The sequence below is a fragment of the Sus scrofa genome, chromosome 15 (genome assembly GCF_000003025.6).
Source record: "Sus scrofa isolate TJ Tabasco breed Duroc chromosome 15, Sscrofa11.1, whole genome shotgun sequence".
In the NCBI taxonomy this organism is placed as follows: domain Eukaryota; kingdom Metazoa; phylum Chordata; class Mammalia; order Artiodactyla; family Suidae; genus Sus; species Sus scrofa.
In genome coordinates this window covers 68,949,734-68,973,665 of record NC_010457.5, presented here as the reverse complement: position 1 = coordinate 68,973,665, position 23,932 = coordinate 68,949,734, and the positions used below count along the sequence as shown (strand labels likewise).

Genomic DNA, 23,932 nt, shown 5'->3' with positions numbered 1-23,932 from the left:
AGGAATTTCCATTGTGGCTCAGTGGTAATGAACCTGACTAGTATCCTTGAGGATGCAGGTTCGATTCCTGGCCTTGTTTAGTGGGTTAAGTATCTGGCGTTGCCGTGAGCTGCGATGTAGGTTGCGGATGCAGCTCAGATCTTGAATTTCTGTGGCTGTGGTGTAGGCCGGCAGCTGTACCTCTGATTCAGCCCCTACTCTGGGAAACTTCATATGCTGCAGGTGCAGCCCTAAGAAGCAAAAATAAAATAAAATAAAATAAAATAAAATAAAAATAAATAAAGACAAGCTCCAAAGTTGTAACAGTTTGCTTCAGGAAATTTTCCATACAGAAAACACATTTTCTCCTTATTCTTTAAGACGGATTAATCAAAAATGATACTTTAAGAAATTTTCTTTATGGCATCAGTGTCTGACAGATTGTACTTCAGAAGGACAGAAATTCTTGTTTTCCTTTGTAACCCATATAAGCCCTTAAGAAAACACTCAATACATGTTGGTTGAAGGAAAAAAGCCCACATGAAAGAGATGGAGGGAAGCAGAAAGGAAGGCTACAGAATATTTCATTAAATTTTGAAAAAAAATCTCCCCAAATTCAGGATACATGAATGTAGGATGACATTAAAGCATATGTACGTCTCGTGTAGAACACACAGCTAGAGAACAAAATGGCAAGAACACAAGCTAAAGAAAAACTACCACCAAATTTGCATTTTCATTAATTCAGCCTTACATGTGACTTTGTAACACGGAAAAGTGACTTACTTCCTAAAGATGATGGTCAAATAGGAAATCATTGCACTTTTCTTATGATTAGCATAATACTTGCTATTTTGGCTTTTTAGATCAAATTTAGTCATCCCAAAAGAATTATTCACTGTGTTCATATTAAAAATAAAAATACTGTGTCAGAACAAAACAAAAAAAAATGTTCCAAGCCTTTCAAAATGTCAAAGCATTGAAGTATATTTAGGCAGATCTCTGCTAAAGACCCCACTGGTTTTCAAAATAAAAATAGCTTTTTATATTGTATAAAAACTTGCAATGCACTTTACATTCTGTTTAGAATTTCAAACTATTTAAGTATATTCAAGTAAATCTCTATTAGGAACCCCTATTTAATTTTCAAAATAGCAATTACCATTTTGTACACTGTATAAAACCTGGCACGGAGCTCTTATTTACATTTTAATATTTTTATCCATAGAATCTGACGATTTATTAGGAGAAAATGGTCCTGAAGTTCAAGAGCCTCTCCTTTTAGCCACAGATCAGCCAAGTCTGGACGTCTCGGACATAGAGAAAAGTTCACTGGAATCATCTTTTGCAGATTCTTCTGTAGTTTCAGGTACTTGGAACACATACATACTTTACCTGCACTCATCACTACTTTCAGGCAAATCAGCTGGTGCATTGATGACATCAGGATCTATTCAACAGAGGAGAATATTTAGACTTTGGGGTGTTGTGAGCATTTTTAATTAAAATAACATTTCTGGAGGAGAGTAAATGCAAATAATTCCTCATTGTGGCTTAAAAGTGGTTTTAAAATTAATGTGATATTAGTATGTTCTGAATTTGTGAACACGCTGGTTTTTGGTTTTTGTTGTTGTTGTTTTGCTTTTTAGGACCGCACCCATGGCATATGGAAGTTTTTGGACTAGGAGTCCAGTTGGAGCTGCAGCTGCCAGCTTACAGAGTAAGCCACAGACACAGCAACGTGGGATCTGAGCCACATCTGGGACCTATGCTGCAACTTGTGGCAAGGCCAGATCCTTAAAACCACTGAGTGAGGCCAGTCATCGAATGCACAGCCTCATGATTACTAGTTGGGTTCATAACCTGCTGAGCCACAGTGGAAACTCCCTGAACACACTGGGTCCTAATTTTACTTTATAAGATATCCATGGACCTTGTAATGTGATAAATATCGTAAGCATGTCCTGCATTTCATGGTTTTCCAAGTACTTTCAAGTACCTAAGTTAGTTTGACTCATCCAGAGTCGGAGAATTAAATAAGGCCATTATCTTTTCTGTCTTTGACATACAGAGTGTCTCAGAGAGGTTCAGCTGACTTACAGAGACCAAAAGCAAGGGCGTAGAAATGAAGGTGAATGGTTGCTAATCAAGAGTTGTCTTGAATTTCAGAAACTAAGTGGTCTGAGTACTAGATACCACCATGTCCACCTTTTTGACATGAAACAGCCCAGGAAGAATCAAACTAGTTTAATCATTTCCCGTAGTTTTCTCCTAATAGAGGAATGCTTCTCTCCTCTCCTCTCCTCTGTCCTCCATTTGGCCACATTCTAGTTTCACTAGTAATAGTTACTTGAAGTCTATTTTGTGCTGGTAACTGTTTAACAAGTGGCTCTCTGGGGAAAAGAAAAAAGACCTGCTTTGTAGCGTATGCCAATCTTCATGGTGTAAATACTCCCACTAAGGCTGCTTCCAAGCTCCCACGTAATATCTCTAAACACTAAGTTGGGAATAGATGTGCAGTGGGACGCCGTTATTTGCCATTCCATTATACAGAGACAATAGGCTTAAATGGCCTCAACATCATTGATAATAGTCAAATCTAGTAAAATGACTAGAAAGTGATGAGTTTTAGGTATTCATTACCTTTGTTTCAATATGATTTATTTAGTAAGTCAGTATATAATTTAACTTGTAAAAATGCCCATGCTTAACCTTAACAACTGGCTCACAAAATTCCAGAAAATTCAATCATTGGTTCTTGTGGGCCAGTATGAGCTGATTCCATCACACTACTGCAAAATGTACTATTTTCCATACAAAAAAGTAATACAGCTGCAGCGCAGGAAATTTGGGAAACATAGAAAAAGTCACTCATACTTTCACAGTAAGACACATTACGTTTCACATTTGGGTATCTGTCCTTCCCATTTCTTTACATACTTGGATGCTTATATTTAATGGCATTTCTCCTGTATTCATTAAATATTCTTGTATAGCAGGGTTCTTAATAGTAATTCCAAAATTGGATGCTTTATACTTATTTAATCAACTGTTGAGCATTTAGGATGTTTCCAAATTTCTACATCATGAATGATGCCACAATAACTCTCTTTGTATTTATGTGTCAATTTAAATATTTTTTGGTCTTTTTTTTTTTTTTAGGGCCACACCTATGGCATATGGAGGTTCCAGGTTAGGGGTCGAATCAGAGCTGCAGCTGCCAGCCTACACCACAGCCACAGCAATGGGAGATCCAAGCCACGTCTTTGACCTATACCACAGCTTATGACAATGCCAGATCCTTAACCCACTGAGCGAGGCCAGGAATCAAACCTGTATCCTCTTGGATACTAGTCAGATTTGTTTCCACTGAGCCATGATGGGAACTCCCTGTCTCAGTTTAATTCTTAAAAACATATTACATAATTGAAATTTCTGGAGCAGATGATTTCTATAATTTTAAAACACTGTGCTATTTCACTCCCGGAACTTGTACCAAATTCCATATCTTCTAACACAGTATAGAAGAGTACTTACTGCCCTGAAACCTCTTCTGTAAGAATGGGTAGTATTATTTTTAAACTTTGCCAATTTGGTATTTTGCTACTTGAATTTGAATTTTTAAATTTCCAATGAAAATATTTTTACAAGTTCATTCTTTTTGTTGTTATTGCTAACTACCTATTTTTCTATTAGGTGTTTTTATTCTTGCTGGTTTATATGAACTAGCTAAATATATAAGATAGCAATTTTCTTGGTCATAAATAGTACCAATATTTTTATAGTTTGCCTGCTGATCAGCTTTGTTTAAGGTATTTGTTTCTTTAGTGGAATACTTCTGCCTATCTCACTTGCTCTCATGTGATGCTGATACTGCGAGTCTTGGACTGCACTTCAAGTAGTGAGGTTTAACTTATAGCAGAGCTTTAAACCTTAATTCTAAAAGGGCCGTTTTATTTTCCATTTGAGCAGCTGTGCTTTCTTTCTTTCAGAAATCACGATTGTATAGGAATGCCAAAGCTGTTCTCTGAATGTGGATCTTTCACATTTTAATAAACTTCCTTGGTAGGCTGTGGGGGTACTGGCTATTTTCTAAATTCACACAAGAAAGAACTGAAGACAGGACTGAGGGTAGGAGGTGATCTGGCTTTTCATCAAAGGTTGTCAGCCTAACGCATCTTGTCAGCTTGTAGTTTATTTATCTTTGGATCAAATCTGAGTCTCATGAAGACAAATGAAATGTGAAACTTAAAAAAATTATTTTCTTACTGTTTAATATAAAACTTAATGTTGCATCATGTGAAAAAATCCTAATTATGGTCTTAAGGGACAGAGAGGCGTTTGTTTTTCCCTCGTGGGGTCCCTGCCCTCTCCTCTCCCTCCCTTCCTTTCACTTAAGGAAGTGAAGGAAGTAAATATTTGATTTAACCAATATTTATTAAACTCCTATCATGTGCCAGGCATGCACTGTTCAGTGTCCAGCACTGTAAATACTGTGGTGGAACAGAGAAAAGTGACTTCTTCCCCATGGAGCTTGCAGCTGATGGATGTGCCCAGCAAACAGAAATCACTATAGTAGGTGCTGTGGAAGAGAAGTACAGACTATTAAAATGTATACTCATCTGAGAACATGTGAGAGTACAACAAACTGTACAGTAATCTGAGGACTCCATCCGATTCATAGATTCTAACAGTCTTCTAGTCTGTAGGATTCTTCTGCTGTCTGGACTTCTGATGTAGATTTGGAATAGGTTGGTCCAGTCCGTTCTGGCCCGTTATAGAGCAGTAACTGATTTATGGAAACAGAGTGCCTTTGCTTCAGGCCTTCGGCCCTGTAGATTTTCCCAAGTATTCCTTTATTTTCTTGTTGCTCTTCAGAACTAAGAATTACTGACATAAATGACTTGTAAAGTATCATTAGTAGCCTAAAGAAGTTATTGAAGTTCTTTTGACTGAAATTTTTGTTACAAAATTAACTGGAGAAGGATTTTGCCTAGGTGGCATATTTTGACAGAATTAACAGTCAAAATAAATGTGAAAATATTCAATAATCTCTAATATTCTTTGCATAATCTACTTTTGTGTATCCTATTGCTATTGATAAGTGTACTTTTTATTTTGAGTTTCAGTATATCAGGTTAAGATTTCAAATACAGTTAGTTACCAAAATAACATTGAAAGAAACTTATTACCTAAGCTACACATATTCTATAAATATGAATTTTCATATGTAAAAAGAAAAAATAGGACTTGAATTATTTCCAATTTTAAATTAAAACTGCTCTAATTTTTATTTCTGAACCATTTCTAAAATATTTTTTTCAATGCATAGTAGTCTCTGTACATACAAATGCTACTTTATAGTCTTAATGCAAAGATTCTTCATATATTATTTTTAGCCCTTTTTACTTCTTAACACTTCTGACAGGTAAGACACACTAGCATTAAATGACAGTGGTCCACCCTGAAATCAGTTTTAATCATGTCTTTCCTTCAGCCTGGGTGGGTAATTCTGGAGAGTGATTTTGTCATGTCTCCACATCAGGGGCTGACATTTCTTCTTCCTATTTCCAACAGCTTCACATTAAAAAGTGGGGATAATTAAGATATACTAAAATGTTTTTTTTTAATTTGTCTTTTTTCACATTAATACAGTAATTCCTAAAGGATATTTGAGTAGTTCTCAGATTGTTCATAGATTTTAATTCTGGATGTAATAGTCCTGCTTTCTGAAGTCACTGATAATTTTCTAAAGAAAAAATATTAGAAAACCTTTGTGTTTATCTGGACCACACATCCCTAGAAGACCTCAGAGGACACAAAGCCCAGGTTCATTTTCTTCTGTTCAAATATTTTAATTATAGCAAATACACAGTTATCTGATTCATGTTACTTCTATAAGCATACAGTAAAATAAAATTGGTTGCCCAATCTTTTTTTCTTTTTTTTTTATTCGCCACACCTGTGGCATATGGAAGTTAGCTCCTGGGTCAGGGGTAGAATTGGAGCTGCAGCTGTGGCCTACACCATAGCTTGTGGCAATGCCAGATCCTTAACCCACTGAGCCAGGCTGGAGTTCAAACTTGCATCCTCACAGAGACAACATTGGGTCCCTTACCTGCTGAGCCACCACGGGAACTCCACAATCATTTTTAATTGTCTGCTATTGTTGTTTTGTTAAAAAAAAAAAAGTGAGTTGGAGTTCCCATCATGGCTCAAATCCGATAGGAACCATGAGGTTGTGGGTTCGATCCCTGGCCTTGCTCAGTGGGTTAAGGATCCAGCGTTGCCGTGAGCTGTGGTGTATGTCACAGATGCGGCTCAGATCTGGCATTCCTGTGGCTGTGGCGTAGGCCGGCGGTTACAGCTCTGATTAGACCCCTAGCCTGGAACCTCCATATACCACGGGTGCAGCCCTAGAAAACACAAAAAGATAAAAAATAAAAAAATGAAAAAAAATAATAAAGTGAGTAGTTATTTTATGTTGACGTTTTTATTATTAATAAAAGGGCAAATGAGGTTCAAAACAAAATAATAAAATTTACTGTATCTGGAATGAACTTACTTTTACGCAGAGTTCCACAGAAAATCTTTCAAACTTCTTTTATCATTCTTTGTTGGATCTCCCTGTTGTCAAACTAGAAAATGCAAGTACCTCAGATTGGCCAGCAGAGGGTGCTTTTACATTTATAAAGAGAATTGAAAGTCTGTTCCAGGGTGGACGATTATAATTTAACAGTGCAGTGTGCCATGTGTGAATACACAGTGCGCATGACTGTGAATGCATGTGTATATTTTGATTTATATATTCGTTCACGTGAAGATTTTAAAATTCCACCCCAGCTAATGAGCTTACCAACCTGCTTGTTTTCAGACTTTAATACCTTCTTTTTCATATTCCCCCATATGTTCCACTCCTTAGGTTTATCCGGTGACATTATGCTTTGGAATATATTGTGGATATATTTTGCATAGATCATGTTCTGTAGGAGGGGTTTAAAAATTGACCTTTATGAAACAGCCTCCTTCTTTCTGGCCCAATCTGTTAGAGCCCTTTTTTGTTGTTGTTTTGTTTTGCCTTTTTATAGACCAAAGTCCAATCTTAGATTTGGTCTATACTAATCTCTGTAAAAATGTCACAAAATTTATCCTTGCACTTGAGGACCAGAATAATGTTCTATAGTACTAACCTCTAGAAATTTGGAGGTTTTTAGAATCTCTAGAAATACACAGCACTTGAGAGCTTAGTGGAAAGATAATTGATACAGTAGTCTGCAATAATACTGTGAGGGATCACCCATACTATTACAGGCTTCCTCTGAATTAAGATAATGCTTTACGTCTATATTTTTTCTAAATTTAGTTACATTAATTATTGGGAACTAGACATACTACTAAGGCAATCCAAAAGGCAAATATTTATTTGTGCTCAGAAGGAGAGAGAGAGAGAGATGCTGTTGCTGATGCCGACACTGGTGTATGTTAAAGGATAATATTGTTTTGTATTTTATTTGAAATCTACCAGGAGCCATCTAGGTTAGTTATATGACCTCCAATTTCATGGTAGTTCTAGGAGGGTTACTGTTCATGTCTCAGGAATGCGAACATAAGTATTTTGATGTGAAGAAACCTCCCTACTATACAGCTAATACATGCTGGATTTATTTTCATGACATCTTTTTAGGACAAACCTAAAGCTTTTTAAGCAGAGTTTTAGCAAAGGCGGTGATTTTAATTTGTCAATACACCTCACTTTCTCTATTTTGGCATGTGAATGAAGACTAGAAGCCGAAAATAAATTGGTCAGGTTCTATTACTGAGAGAACCAAGACTGGAGTATTGCCTCCAGCCTCAGAGGGTTTATAATCCAGTTCAAGAAAACAAGTTTTGTGCGCCTGAAGAGAAACAGTGATCTATCTCTAGCCAAAGAGAAAGTATTAAAGGATGGGGGAGAAGCCTTGTGAAAGAAGAAAGACTTAGAGAAAGCTTACCACAGAGGAGGAATGTGAGACGTTTTACCTTCACCTTGAAGGTTCTCTGTCGGATCGGTAAACGGAAGTGACAGCCAGCACTTCCGGTTACATGGATACTACGAGCGAAAGTGCAGGTATAGGAAAGTTTAGAATGTGTTGTGTGTGTGCCTGTGTGTGTGTGCGCGCGTGGAGGTTGATAATGGGGGAGGCTATGCATATGTGGGAGCAGGGGGGATATGGGTAATCTCTCTGCCTTCCATTCAATTTTGCTGCAAGCCTAAAACTGCAAAAAAGTAAAGGATATCCCGTTGTGGCTCAGCAGAACTGAACCCGTGAGGATGCGGATTTGATCCCTGGCCCCACTCAGTAGGTTAAGGATCCAGAGTTGCTGTGAGCTTCAGTGTAGGTCACAGACGTGGCTGGGATTGTGGTTCAGATCTGGCATTGGTGTGGCTGTGGTGGAGGCAGACAGCTGCAGTTCCTATTCGACCCCTTGCCTGGGTAATTTCCATATGCTGCTGGAGCGGCCCTAAAGAGGAAAAAAAAAGTCTATGAAAAGTTCATCCACCTATAATATATCAAAATCGATCTTCAACAAACACAGCAAAATTCTACTAAAAATATGGGTAGAGGAGTTCCCTGGTGGTTCAGTGGGTTAAGCACCTGGCATTGTCACTGCTGCGGCTCAGGTCACTGCTGTGGCATGGGTTTGATTCCTGGCCTGGGAACTTCTACATGCCCTGGGGTAGCCAACCCCTTAAAGTCCCAAAAATGTGGGGAGGGGAACAGTTGAATTAGAGGGGAGAATTGATGGAGAAGAGTGGAGGGATATAAGATTTCTAAGATGGGTGAGTTAGTGTATTTCTCTATGATTTTTACAAATGTTTGCCTTCAGGCAAAACAAAAATACTCTTAAAAGTTTACCATTCATTGTTTGGACAGTTATGAAATCTTAGCCCAAAGCATTTCTGATGATTTAAAATGGTATTTGGCAGAAAGTCCTTAGAGGACTATCCATTAAGGTGCTGAAACTGGCTCCTCCGGGCTTGTAAGAGCCCAGTGTGCAGATCTCTTCCCAGTTCCACCCAGTAACATCGTGCCAGAAGCTTGAAATCAGTCATGGTGGGAATATGAAAACCATCAATATTGGCAAACCCTTCCGAAGTGTTGCTTTTTTTGTCCCCAAGAGCTACTATTGAACATTCGCCAGGAAAACCTTTAAATGCATCTCTCACCATACTTTGCTTAGGTCTGCTGAACTTGAATAGCTCTTTCTGAAGGGTGCTTATCAGCCAAAGAGGTTTCCAATCCATCGCATTCTATCTTTGCATTGTCATTTTCAAGATTTAATTCCCATGTGGTCATCTGGCTGATCACTCATAACTGACCTAGCTCTCAAACTTTGTCTCTGTTACTGACTAGAAGTGAATGAATGGGTCACTCTAGTGGGTATGGTTATCCTACAACCATGTACTTGAATCACAAACTTTTCATTTGAGACCAAGTCCAAAGGCTAAAGGGCATAAATAATGTGATTTAAACCAACATCAATATACACAATTCAAATTTAATTCTGACTGAAACATTTTGGCAGTGTGAATTCTATAAACAGGAGCAGAGGAGCTCCGTGGATAGCCATGTGGGCCTGTGGCTCTAGGAGATTTTTTTTTTTCCTTTGGGGAACTCATTTCCTAGAAGCTTGGATCCAGGAGAGAATATGCAAGGTGGGTGGAGGTGGCTTCTCTCCATTCTGCGGGAACACATGTTCCCTGGCACAGAGAGCAGAATCTGACAGACCAAAATGTGAGCGCGTGTGTGTGTGTGTGTGCACGCATACACGCACAAATCCATATACATAGAGCTGAAAATAAAAGTCATCTATCCCCTCTCAAAAAAGATTATTTCGAAAGAAAAGGAAATATGTATTATTAGTAGTATGACAGTAAGCAACCTTAAGAAGCCCATGAGTGTGTGTGTGTGTGTGTGTGTGTGTGTGTGTGTCCATCCGTGCACATGTGTCTGAAGTTTTGGGGATGGTCTTCGATGTTCCATACTGTAGGGATTATGCAACTCGAGGGAAGGTAGGAACTGTTCGAGAAGTGAAGCTAATACGCATCACGAGATAAGAAGTAGAATAAACGTACAGTTACTTGGCAGGTGAAATTAGACTCTTGCAGACCCTGTAAGCACTGCCTCTTAAGAGAGCAGATCTGATGGTGTTCTTTCTCAGTAGGCACCAAGGCTCTGATTCCCTTCCTAATGCAATGCAAAACCACTTTCCAGGCAAAGAGGATGACCCCTAAAGCCAGGAGAAATCTTCTGTGGAGTGAGAAAAGCATCTAGGCTGAAAATAGGAAGGACACTAACTGGTAGGGATAGAAGTAAGAACCAATTTATATTTATATTTATAAGTAAGAACTAATATATTTATCAACTAATTGTTATAATAGCATTTTTCCAGCAGAGGGCATACTTTGCATTGAAATAGATCTAAAAAAGCCTCCGAGGACGAGATTTTTTTTCCATTTGAAATTTTTAACGTTAATTTTTTGGGCTTCTAAGTGGTTTAAAAATATTTTAAAGTATTTAAAATTCCAGAGGATGTTAAATATGAAATTTATCAGATTCAAGTTAATATTTTTGCCTTTTTAGTAAACTATTCAATATGTGACTGTAAAATGAGGCAGTTTTTCCCCCCATGGCTTATGAACTGATCTTAGAAACTATTATTGGAAGCAAAGATGTTTTCGTTGTGTTGTTTACAAAATTGTTATAGGAAATCCTGTCTTTTAATTGGACGAATATTGTTTTCCTTCATTTCAATAGAGTTTGCCAGGAATGACCTCTTTTCTTCAACTGATAGAAATTACCAGCATTTTCTAAGCCATTTCATAGCTAGCTCTGATATTTTCCCTAGAGGAAATGACACCTATCTAAAAGTTAACTCAATGTATTATATAATCTAACTCTAATATTCAAAGCTCATTCAAGCAGCAAATTCCTGAGAATTTAAGATTTCTTTCCTTGATCTAACACAATCATTCTCACAATAAAGGAGAAAGTAGAAACTACTATCTATATATTTTAAAAATGTTAAAAGCTTAAGTTACTTATTAGCAGTGGCTGAACTCAGAGCTGGAGACTAATCTGTTTGACTCCAGAGCACGTGTTATTTTTCATGGCAACGCCCAGTCTCCAATTGACTATTTATCAGATCAATTTTAAAATCATAGACAACAGGACTTGATTCATTAGTGCATAAGAAATAGACATGCTAGGAAAAGTACACAGAATGAAATACAATAATCCTGTATAATCAATTGTAAGAATTCTTAGCTTATAAACTCAGTAAGGTTGTTGGCTTAATTTTATCATCACATAACACTTTTTTGATCTGGCTTTTTGGTGTGTGTGTGTGTGTGTGTGTGTGACATGATTTTTTTAGGGAATACAGGAGGAAAGTCTCTAGGGAAAGCATTCTCAATGTTGTGAGAAATGCAATATATTTTCTTTGATTATTAGAGTTATTTCCTTTATTTACTTCTTTTTCTATGAAATCAAAAAATATATCAGACACATAAGAATTTGCTTCTGAGGAAACAAAGTTATTTTTGTATTGAGAAACTTGAGACTTATATAGCCTTAAAATGACAAAGAAATGGATCTCCCCATATTCACTTTCATTTTCATAGTGCTCTCTAGCAGAATTATTTCAATTAATTTGATTCAACAAGATAGAAATGTTCCTTCTATTGGTGTGCAGAAAAAAGTTTAAAAATTAGCAAGATGTTTACAAGTAAAAGAAAGCCTATTGACAAAATCAGAAATGTAAGTTAACAAAATAAAACTCTCTCTAATTTTTTTTTCCTGGAAAGAGAAGCTGCTTCAAAATTGGTAGAAAGTTTGACATTACAATGAACATATCCATATATTTTAAAAACAAAGAAAAAAACTTTTCTTTTCATGTAACACAATGGATGCAGTATTGTCTGCTTGTTTACAAAGCTCCACAACAGATCATCAGCCATCCTTGGTATTAGGCAAAAAGTACTGAAATACCAGGCGTATTCAGAAAATGAACCTCCCAGCTCTGGCCCATTCTAGCTGTGTGACCTGGATAAATCATTTAACCTCTATTAGACTTGGTTTCTCACCTATGAAATTGAGGTGAAAATGGGTATCTACCACATAGGATGTTTAGGGCTTAAAATATAATTTACATTACATCTGTGAAAGCACTCAGCTAAGTGTCCTCCTTTAACACATTGCAGATTTGTGTGTTAAATCAAAATAATCTAGATAATGAACTTAATAATATCCTATTTTGGTAGTAACTTTCTTTAATATTCATAAATTATTCTTGTACATTGCATTAAGTAGCTCCCCCAAACCTTATGTATGGTGGAAGAAAGCTTGGGGAAAATCTTGACTTTACATGTACATGGAGGAGGTTTGAGATAATGGTTTAACTATTAGAGATTAGAAAATAAAATGAGGAGTTCCCGTTGTTGCTCAGTGGTAACGAACCCAACTAGCACCCATGAGGACGAAGGTTCGAGTCCTGGCCCCACTCAGTGGATTAACAATTGGCATTGCCCTGAGCTGTGGTGTTGGTCACAGACATGGCTCAGATCCCTCATTGCGTGGCTATGGCGTAGGCCGGCAGCTGCAGCTCTGATTTGACCCCTAGCCTGGGAACTTCCATATACCTCACATGTGGCCCTAAGAAAAGAAAAAAAAAAAAAAGGCAAAAAAGAAAAGAAAATGAAAATCAAGTATAATTTCCATTTGGATTGGATTATACTTAGTGGGAAACTTAAAGATACAGTGGATACAGTGTTAGAGTGAAGATAATATTTGTTAGTATTTTTCAGTATTTTTGGCGTTGTTTTTAGTTCTCTATCCCACATTTAAAACAAGTAAAAAACATGTCAAAATTCACTTCCTTGCCTCAAAAATCTTGGTCTGTCTTTCTAGATCTAGAATTATCCTCTCAATGACATTTCCCCATCTCATTTTACACCTTGCCTTTTCCTTACAACTCATATTCTCATTTCATCAGTACATCTGCCCAGAACACTCTTCTACTTGACAGTTCTATCCTACACTCGCCTCTGAGCTTCTAACAAGGCATACCTCTGGGAATTGCAAAGTGCCATATTTAAAATCTCTCAGTGAGATATACAGGTTTTCCCGTGTGATCATAAGGGATTCCTCAAATCTGAGTTTCAGAGCTAATCTATGACAACTGATAAGCACAGTATTTTCACATGAGTATATTTGTGTTGTGCTAATATACTCAAACAGTATGCAAGTCCATTGAGACTTTTTTTTTTTTACAAATTTCTTATCAGCTTTCTTTTAACTTTCATTTTTTTCTTTTTTTTCTTTTTTTTTTTTTTTTTTTGGCTGCACCTGCATCATATATGGAGTTTCCCAGGCTAGGGGTTGAATCAGAGCTGTAGCTGCCGGCCTATGCCACAACAACAGCAACACAGGATCTGAGCTGCCTCTGCAGCCTATACCACAGATCACGGCAATGCCAGATCCTCAACCCACTGAGTGAGGCCAGGGATCAAACCTGCAACCTCATGGTTCCTAGTCAGATACGTTTCCTCTGTGCCACAACAGGAACTCCTTAACTTTTAAAAAAGCTGTCTTATATATTTAATTGGCATTGACTGTAATTCTATTCTATTTCTAACTGGACTTACCCAAGTTGGAAGGGACATGTCACAGACACACATCACAGATGTTCAGTGGGATACTAGTCAGCAATAAAAAGGAGCAAATTACTGATATAAATGACATGAATGCATCGTGAATGTTTCATGTTAACGAAGCCACATGTAAAGGCTACATATTACATGAATTCATTAATATGACATCCTGGAAAGGCAAAACTACAGAGACAAAACCAAAACAATGACTGCCAGGAGACAACAGGAGGGCAGTGACAACCAAAGGGCTTAATGGGATTTTGAGGTGATAAGACAGTTTTGGTTGTGATACTGTTTACAAAACTATGCACATCTGTCAAACTCATCAAACTATACACCTGAAAAGAGTGATTTTTTATGGCATGTAAATTATACCTCAACACAACTGACTTCAAAAAAGAAATACATAACAAGCTGAAGAAAAAGAAGATACTTGTCATTTTAAGGAGTTGTATTTTGTCCCTTTCCAAAGAAGTTTTATTGATAACATATATCTTTTTACTCATTTCTATTTCCAACTTAAATATGTGACATTGAGATTAGTTTCATATGGTTTACTTTAATAAAATTTGTTTGGTGCATTTGGGAAATTTAGCATGAAATAATTATTATCTCATAAGTATAGATATCATGAAACATTACTAATTGTTAAGACATTATTAAATGGCATTCTTGCTCTAGTTATATACCAGCTACTTGAATTTTATTTTATATTCCAATCACCAGCAATTAAACTTCAGTGCAAAGAGCTTGTTATACCTAATATTATGTAGTGGTTATCAATTCCTGTGAGGTAAATTGTGCTGGCCCCATTTTATTTTTTTGTTTTATGTATTTTTTATTGAAGTATGATTGATATATAGTATTATATATCCGGTTACAGGTGTACAATGAAGTGATTCACAACTTTTAAAAGTTATACTCCATTTATGGTCATTATAAAATATTGGCTACATTCCCCGTGTTGTACAATATATCCCTGAAGCTTATTTTATACATAATAGTGTATAACTCTCCTAACCCCGTTTTAAAGAAGGGAAAGGAAGTTAGGCTCAGAGCATTGCCAACAGCAAATTTCACAAGCCTTTCTGAGTCCAAAACCAGCATCTGTAACCATCTTTCATTTGTTTTTACCAGTTTAGCAATGGGTCTGATCCTTCTGGATGGGATTGCACAGATCCTTGGAAATAAACTGTAAGGAAGGAAGTCTTCCCTCGAGGGAAGGAAGGCTTTCAAAAGAAGTCAATACTGAGTAGAAAAAGAGAAAAACAGGATTAATAAGTGAAGGATTACCCTGGCCACTCATATTAGTTGTAGCTCTTTGATGGAAGCTTAGCTAATTATCGTAAAGGAAAAAATAATAATTCCAACATCACATAAGCTTCATACCACTGCAGTGCCAGGCCTTCATGATATTCTGAGTAAATTCTTTGTGAGATTTTAAAGTTATGTTTATCACTGAACTGCTATTTTCATAACTCATCAGTAGACCCATGTGCTTCATTTATTCATCTGTTTGTTCTATAATTTATTAATTCTCTACCATTTTACATGAAAAGGACTCAGTGGCTTCAGTATAATACTTTTTTCATGTAAATAACACGATCAAGCCTCATTCTTCATTTTTTGGATAAAATTTACCCATAAGGGCATGACAAAAATCATAAACCCTTACAAATTTCACGAGCTCTCCTACTAGATGTATGGTACTTTCAGTAGGTGGATATATGTATTTGATTCAGTCCCTGACAGCTGCTCATCCATAGTGGAGTTTTTAAATGTCGCTTGCCAGAAACTCTTACCTTTTATTTGTAATTGTCTGGGTGTGCTTTCTCCACTTGCATTGAACTGTATGTACTGTGTGCTGTAGAGGTGTGCAGTTAAAATACGTTTATTCTCAGAAATATTTTTAAAATATTTTAAAATGTTTTCCTTTGCAGAATCAGACACAAGTTTGGCAGAAGGAAGTGTCAGCTGCTTAGATGAAAGTCTTGGACATAACAGCAACATGGGCAGTGATTCAGGCACCATGGGAAGTGATTCAGGTACTGCCTAACTGTTGTGTAAACCTTAAAAAGTGTGAAATAAGACACCATATAGTGGAAAGCATGGGGGCTGTTCATACCCTCCCTAATGTATTTATGCAATTAAAGCAATTCTTTTCTACAGTTGAAGTAGTTTTGGAACTTTGCCACTCACTTTCTTGAAAAGTACAACTTACAAAAGTCTTTGAAATCAAGCTCTCTAATTTTGATCCAGTATATAGCTTTTTGGTCTGGCATATGCCACATTCCATAGAATCATGTAATCTATTTTATTTATGCAATCTGTTTCAATTAATCTGACTGCTTTCAAATTATGTACTCAATTTTGTACATTTATTTCCAAACCTTACTTTTTAAATTAAAATGTATTATAAGGAAAAAAAAATACCATCGATAATGCATGATTCTATAGTTAATGGCATATAACAAGAGTCCCTCTTGAAATAAGAATTAGAATTTACACGTATAGTTATGAGAGTTTCAATTTGTATATTTACTTGAGTTTGCAAAATATTTTCATCACTAAATGAAAAATTCACTAGGTGTTTCCCACATGGCTCTTCATATCAGTTGAATATCCCACCAGCTATAAATGAGAGTGCCTTTTCCCAATTCCTACACTTTAGCAAGACTTCCTGTTTTCTGAACTTTTGTCAGTTTGATTGATTTCAAATATCTTCTTTCTGTGCTTTGAACGTGCATTTCCATTATTACTACTGAGCTAAAATGTTAACATCTTTGAAGAAGGCATGATGGGTCCTTAGATATCTGTTATACACCTTTCTAATGTTTGTCTGTATGTTTGAAATATTTTATAGTTAAATAAAAAATTAGCACAAACAAAAACAATGTTTTGCAATGTGGCCAGCTAAGAAGCAGCAGCAGAATGGCAAATTAAGAAACAAATTACTTTATTCTTCTTTTGTTCTGTGATTGAGTTGTAGAAAAACAATTAGAAAATATTGTGTACTTCAGATTACCCCTCATTGTCAGAAGAATTATAGAAATTTACATCTACAATAGACCTAAAGGGGCAAAACAGTTTACTTAAAGATGATCACCTGTCCTAAACGTTTTCTCAGTTGGAATGTACCACCTCTTATTTAAAAGTCCTTTTCTGTTAACAACAATCTTGAATCCCTTAGAACAGTTGGTCTGGGGAAACCTGATTCATTAAATATCAATCGTAACTTTAATGTTAGTTAAAAGGGGTTAATTAAATTTCTGTTCAATTTAGTCATTGTTTATTAAGTTTTTACCATGTGAACATTTCTGCGGGTTGTATTTGTTTTTTCTATGCTTGTTATCAATTGTTAAATTTAATAATTGACATTTTTATTAAATGCTACTGATGCTAGAACTCAAAATATACTCTAGCTAATATTTAACATCTTTATGGTTGCTTTAAGCTTCTGGACCTCATCTTAATTTTTGTTTGTCTAAGTAAGGGCTTTTTGACCATATTCATTCATTTAATAAATATTTAATGAATATCCTCTATGAGCAGGGCATTTTGTCTGTTTAGGGCTATTAGCAAATGTAACTATTTACTGATTTTCAGTCTTCAATGTGGCATGAAAGACTTGATAAATCTGAATGTAACCTTCTTTTAAAAAGCAAATACATTTTTAAAGGCAAATACATTTGAAGACAAACACCTTTTTTTGAGAAGCGCTCATTGAAATTCTGGATGGTCAGTGTTTAGAAACAAAGTATAAAATTGCCTAATGGGTAGCAAAATTCTGAAATAATAAAAGTACGAACTTCCTTTCCCTCAGGTGTTTGGTATAGACTAAAGTAGAAATCAATTCAAAAACAGGATTAGATAAATTGCGAAGTGTTAAACACATATTGAATCACTGAAAGGATTACAGTGTTTGGAGTTATGTTTTAATCTCTGAGGTTGACAGCAAAGAGATCTGTTTCCACATGTCCTTTGTCCACCTTCAAATGTTCCATGATGGGCCATATAGAGCAAGGATGTGACCCAATACCATGACCTTATGTTCCTTTGTAGAATTATTATTATGCCAAACTAAAACGTAATTAGTGGTGCTTTTAGAGTTTAGATATTCTAATAATACTATGGGAGGTTTGTTTGTTTCTCATTCTCAGAGAAGTATACAGCTTCTCACAAAGTGGCAATATTTTTGGCAATGTGCATTGGCCTGATATGTAGAAAGTGTTTCCTTACTATTTCAAGGTAATAGCTATTAATATTTGTCCAGCTGGAAGAGTGTATTTTTCTGAGGTTACATACTATAGGTAAAGGAATATTTTGTCGATTTCAAACACATGCAGTGACAGACCTTTTCTCTCCAAGAATAACTCAGCTGTCAAAATCAATGTGAGAATGAAATTTGCCACATGGTGTAGTTCCAATAGAATGTTATTATTTAAGTCCTATTTGATTTCATTTTTTGACCATTTATATGGCATAGTATAATTTTAAGGTCTTTGATCAATATTTGTTGTAGAAGAAAGGCACAGAGTTAAAGCCTTGCATATTTTAAATATCATTTTCGTTATTGGATTTAATTGATTTTTGTTTTCAAAGAGAGCCAAAAAGAAACAAACAGCAAACAAACAAAACCCAAACATTTCTTTCATAAAGGAAATTGGCTCTTGGCTCCTTGACACCAGCCCAATTATCTCCTTCTGGTGACAGAGAAGAGAGAATTCTCTTTTCATTGCTTATGTGGATATATTCTTCCCTCCCTGTGTCAGAGGATGTGATGAGGCAAGAATCGGGCTGAATATTTAGCACTTACCCAGCTCCTTTTCTTTGGATGCTGTTCTCACAATGAATCCAACTCTAGTTTTTTCCATTTTTGCTCTGTACCTCTCTTTTAAACTTGGGACTACCCATCAAGTTTCCTAGGCTGGACTCAAAAATATGGAAGATATTGAGCTATCTTTCTAATAGTCTGATGTTTTCAGTGGCAGCGGTAGACTGCCTTAGCCCCTGACATCCTTGTGTTCTTGGGAGTGCCTGGCATGTCCTAGGCATCCCGTAAATGTTCACTTCAGAGTGAATTAGTGGTACATGATTAGATAAGTAAAAATAAGCATCATGAGTTTGAACATGATAGTCCTTTTAACATCTTAATTCTTCTAAGTTTACTAGGGCAACAGATATCCAGTATGCATAAGTGATATTGATGTTTTACTCATTTGAATTCATTTTAGATTCCTGGAAAAGAGATTAGAATATTTCTCTAAGTTTTTTTGTATTTTTGTTATCCAAAGATATAGTGCTAAGTATGAAAAACAAAAGGGGACAATGATTGTTAAAACAGAAGATGCAACTATTATAAGGGAAGCCATGTTTTATTATTTTTTTTAAAAAAATCTATGCAAAAATATACCTAGAGTGAAATGAAACAAAGAATTTGCTAATATCTTTCAATAAATTTCCTACCTCAAAGAGCAATTTAGCAAAAGTAAATTCCTGGATCTTGGTGTCAAACACAATTTAAAAATCCTCCTTTGCAAATATTCTGGCTCTTTTGGAAAAGTTACATGGCAAATGCTCATAATATGCATACAATACCAGAATTTTGATAACCTAAAATGCCGCTTAGCAGAGAAATAGTGATTTTCTTAAATCGGCTTGAATCTCACATCAATTTAATAAGATGATGAATTATTGTGATTGCTATAGAGTCCAAAACAAGCAAGGAAACTTGTCAGTTTATGTTTTTAGATGCTGGTGATCTTGAATGAGTTTTTCCTGAAAATCCTAGTAAATGAATCAGCAGATGAGCCAGTGATAACGTAAATGTATTGCATCTGTGTTTACTCATCCATACAGAAGGCAAATTTCCTGCCAGGTTAGTAGATGACTCTTCCTTAAGTGGTAGTTGGTGTGAATTTTCCTACCTGTTCAGATAGTGCTATCACATCAAGTTAAAAACTAGTTAAATAGAATCATCCAGTCGCTGAAATGGAACAATCAGCAACTTTTTTGAAGTTAATGGGATTATGTTAGTTTAGTTTTATTGCAATCATTGATAAGAGAAAGAAAACTTACTTCATGTGTTATTAAATACTGATAAGTAGTACTATCATTTCATTTTTTCTTGTGAGTACATAAAGCATGAGATGGGCTTTTAAATTGATATAATATTGATTTTGCTGCATTCCACATAAGTGATACATTTTTAGATCTTTTCTCCCAGCTAGCATAGATAATTATAGTCACTTCTAAACAAAATATATTTAAACCAAGTACATTATACTGATTTAATTCACATGTTTATAAAATTAATGTATATTTGTACTTATTTTATCAGTATTTTAAATTTAGAAATCTATGCTAATTGGAAATATTTTTAATATATTGTGCTTTGAGTTTCAGGGGGATATGAATACATGGAGGCATACCTATAAGAAAGGGATAAAAATCCCATTTAAAACTAAATGGTAAAATTAGTCACAATTCAGTTTAAACCAACACAATTGCTTTTCATCTTTCAGTGCAAACCTGCAAATTAAAGGCTGGCCTAGGGGATTTTTCTTCTCCCTAAATATTGCTTCTGTTAAATCGAGTTTCCTTAAATGGCAAAAATGGGATTTTGGGGGCCATTTTTAGATATATTTAGATAGATAGATAGATAGATACATACATACATATGCTTTTTGATATTTGGTTTGTTGGGATAAAGTTTTTCAAATGAAGGAAAGTAGCCTCAGCTCTACTATTTCTTTGTAGTAGAAGGTGAGGGGGAGTATAGAGCAAGGAGAACTAATGAATTCTTACATTCCTAGTTCCTCTTGATTTGTTCGTGGAAAGGCTAAGAGATCAAGTGGGGCAGAATGGTTCCACAAAGAAACGGTCAGTCCGAGGCATTAAGAACCACAGACTGCCAATCCTGCACTACAGCCTTTTCTGTCATTTCCCTTTGGCTGTGCCAGCTCTGTGAGACTCCTCTGTGTTGCTCCATCCTGCTAATCCTTCCCTCTGCCCTCTACCCTCACCTTCCAGGCCCTTCCAGAGCACTTGGTTGTATCCTGCAAATGCAGAGAGCTGACACTTATTCGGTACAGAAATTAAAAAATGGATTGGTTTGGACCACACATGAAATAAAGTTTAAGCTGCAGGAGGAATACAGTTCAGCTTCAGACTTCCTCACCTTAGTTATTTTGTTGCCCATTCTCTTATTTTCCTTCCTTTTAATGCCCTTCAGATGAAGAGACTGTGACTCAAAGAGCATCCCCTGAGCCAGAGCTGCATCTCAGGCCTTACCAACTGGAAGTGGCCCAGCCAGCTCTGGAGGGAAAGAATATCATTATATGCCTCCCTACCGGGAGTGGGAAAACCAGAGTGGCCGTGTACATTGCCAAGGATCACTTGGACAAGAAGAAAGAAGCTTCTGAACCTGGAAAAGTTATAGTCCTTGTCAATAAGGTATTCAAACAGCACGCAATGGAACATGGTTTCTTTTCATTTTATTATCCTGAAGCATTTGTGTAGTGACATTTGTAACAGTGATTCACACAGATTTACTTTAATTAGGAACAATGTCAGAATAAGTAATTTATTTTAAATCTTTGCTTTTCCAGTTATAGATAATATCTACGTTATTAGCCTTTAAAATAGATTTTTTTTTTCTGGTAAACCAGAACATTAAATCAAATAGCTGTAACTGATGTATAAACAGTTATATTTACTGAGAGTTCCCATTGTGACTCAGAGGTGACGAACGCCACTAGTATCCATGAGGACATGAGTTTGTTCCCTGACCTGCTCAGTGGGTTAAGGATCCAGTGTTGCCATGAGCTGTGGTGTAGGTCACAGACGTGGCTCTGATCCTGAGTTGCTGTGGCTGTGGTGTAGGCCAGCAGCTGCAGCTGCAGTTCGGCCCCTAGCCTGGGAACTTCCATGTGCTTCAGGTGTGGCCTGAAAAAAGAAAAAAAAAAGGGGGGGTATGTTTACCCAGATTTTCTTTAAGATAAACTGGTACTAATTTACATTATTGTTGCATGTGAACATAAATTTCCTCAAAATATCACTGGCATGTAGGCTAAGCATTGTATTCAAACATATATAATTTGGTTTGAAGATAAAAAGAAAATTGACTATTTGGCTGATTTATATCAAGTTCAACAATTTTCAAATGTGTATATAAATATAAATGTCATTCAATGCAACTGAGGTTTTCTTTAATATTTGTGTCTTAGGATATTTGAAACCTATCTTTATAAGCAGTTGTCTTCTTAATTTTAAACAAAATCTAGTTATTTGAACTTTATTTAGATAAATCAGAGCTTATTCATTTATAAATTTGTAAATTGGGGGTATTAGTCTCTTCCATTTTATGGAGTAAAATTGAATACACTTTTCCATGACCAGAAATAGTCTTTTTTTCCCCATTACTTATGGTAATTCTCTCTTATTCCTTTACAGAAAATATAGTAATAGACTATATAACTTTCCTATGTATTTTTTTATTTCTATTATGCTGAAAGTTTTAGTTGCAACCTGCTTTTCAGTATAAAAAAAGTACTCAGATTGTACTCAGAATCCGTGATCTTGATGATTTCTATCATGTAGCTCCCGGTATATTTTGTAGATACATGCCAACATGCCAAGCCTAAACACTGCTCCTGTATACTTGGTTTGCTTACTATTAAAAGAGTTTTTGTGTGTGGCGATGGTGATACATTAGGATTTTTTTCCATAGCTTTTCACATATTTTCTTTGTTAAGGATATTATCTTTTGGAATAAAAAAAAAAAATCTAGGTGTAAATATTATTCCTACCTACCAGTAACTTGACCTTGGACCAATCACTAATTTGTCTTACTTTAGTTTCCTCACCCATAAAATGAATTAAATAATACTATCTTGTACTAAAATTGTAGATTTAAATTAGTTAATCTCTCTAATACCTTAGAATGACTCAGTAATATTAGTTTTTTCTTCCATCCCTTCCTCCTCACCTTTATAACTAGGGGATCAGCATCCCTTAACCATTGAGCAGGGTCTTAGGTGCCAAGTGCAGAGAAAAGAATGAAGTTAACTGGATACGAAGTCATTTAAGCTGATGCTCTTGACTTTTTAAACATTCTGCCATTTCTTCAAGTTCATTTCCTTTATCTACTCTCCTAAAGAGCTTTTGTTCCCTACTGATCTGTCTCTCCATTGGTTATACAACCTCTTCCAAACATGTAGCCTCAGCTTCCAAACCTCCTTTATCAGGTCCTAGCATCCAGTAGACTATTAGAATTGAAAGAGACTTTCAAGACCCAGTTCTCATCCATTGCCAAGTCATTCTCTCACCTCTGCAGAGTGAGTAACTTCAAATATCAAGGAAGTCCCACTTCTGACAAGACAGCAAGACAGCTCAATCCCATTCTTTGAACAGCTGCCACTGTCAGAAAGCCCTACCTGTATTCACCAAAATCTGTTTCTCTGGAATCCACACTCATTGGTTAGAATTCTTTCCTCTGTGGTTATACAGAGTAAGTTAAGTCTTAAGTCTTCTGCTTATGACAACTTTTTACATAGGGAAGGCTGCAAGCATCATGCGACTCCATAGTAATTTTTCTTTTAGTTCCCTGGGATAAATATTTCTAGGTTCTTTTACATGTTCTTCATATAACATAGTTTCCAGACTTTTCATCATCCCAAGAACTCATATTTTTTCAGACATCATCTAAGACTCTGTTAAAACAATGTCCAGGGCTGGACAAATACTATAGATGTAGTCTTTTTGCAGAGTGTAGGAAAGATGAGATGTGACACTTGGCCCATGACTAGATTTGTCTTTATCACTAGTACTAATACCCACAGACTCATTTGGAGCTTTCCATAACCTGAGAAGCCTTGGCTCCTTTTCATTTGAAAATCTCTTAAATTAGACCTCTCAAGTTATTTTTATACAGTTAATTTTTGAGCCTAATTGCAAATGCTTGTATTTATTTCTTCACATCATTCATGTTTTAAAATTATAGTTTATTTACAATGTTGCACCAATTTCTGCTGTACAGCAAAGTGACTCAATCATATATACATATTATACACACACACACACACACATATATATTCTTTTTAAATTTTATTTTCCATCATGGTCTATCTCAGGAGATTGAATAATATTCCTGTGCTGTACAGTAGGACCTTGTTGTTTATCCATTCTAAATATAATATTTTGCATCTACTAACCCTAAACTCCCAGTTCATTCCATTATCCCTCCCCAGTAACCACAAG

The 23,932-nt window shown here is 35.9% G+C and overlaps 1 protein-coding gene across 2 annotated transcripts in view; it reads left to right on the top strand.

Annotated features, from left to right (window-relative positions):
- IFIH1 (interferon induced with helicase C domain 1) overlaps positions 1 to 23,932 on the top strand; it is a 54,148-nt gene that overhangs the window by 11,480 nt on the left and 18,736 nt on the right. The window contains 3 exon segments of one of the 2 annotated variants that reach the window (NM_001100194.1): positions 1,208 to 1,348; positions 15,613 to 15,717; positions 20,907 to 21,127. In NM_001100194.1, coding sequence (NP_001093664.1) covers positions 1,208 to 1,348; positions 15,613 to 15,717; positions 20,907 to 21,127 — 467 coding nt within the window. 2 annotated transcript variants of the gene reach the window in all.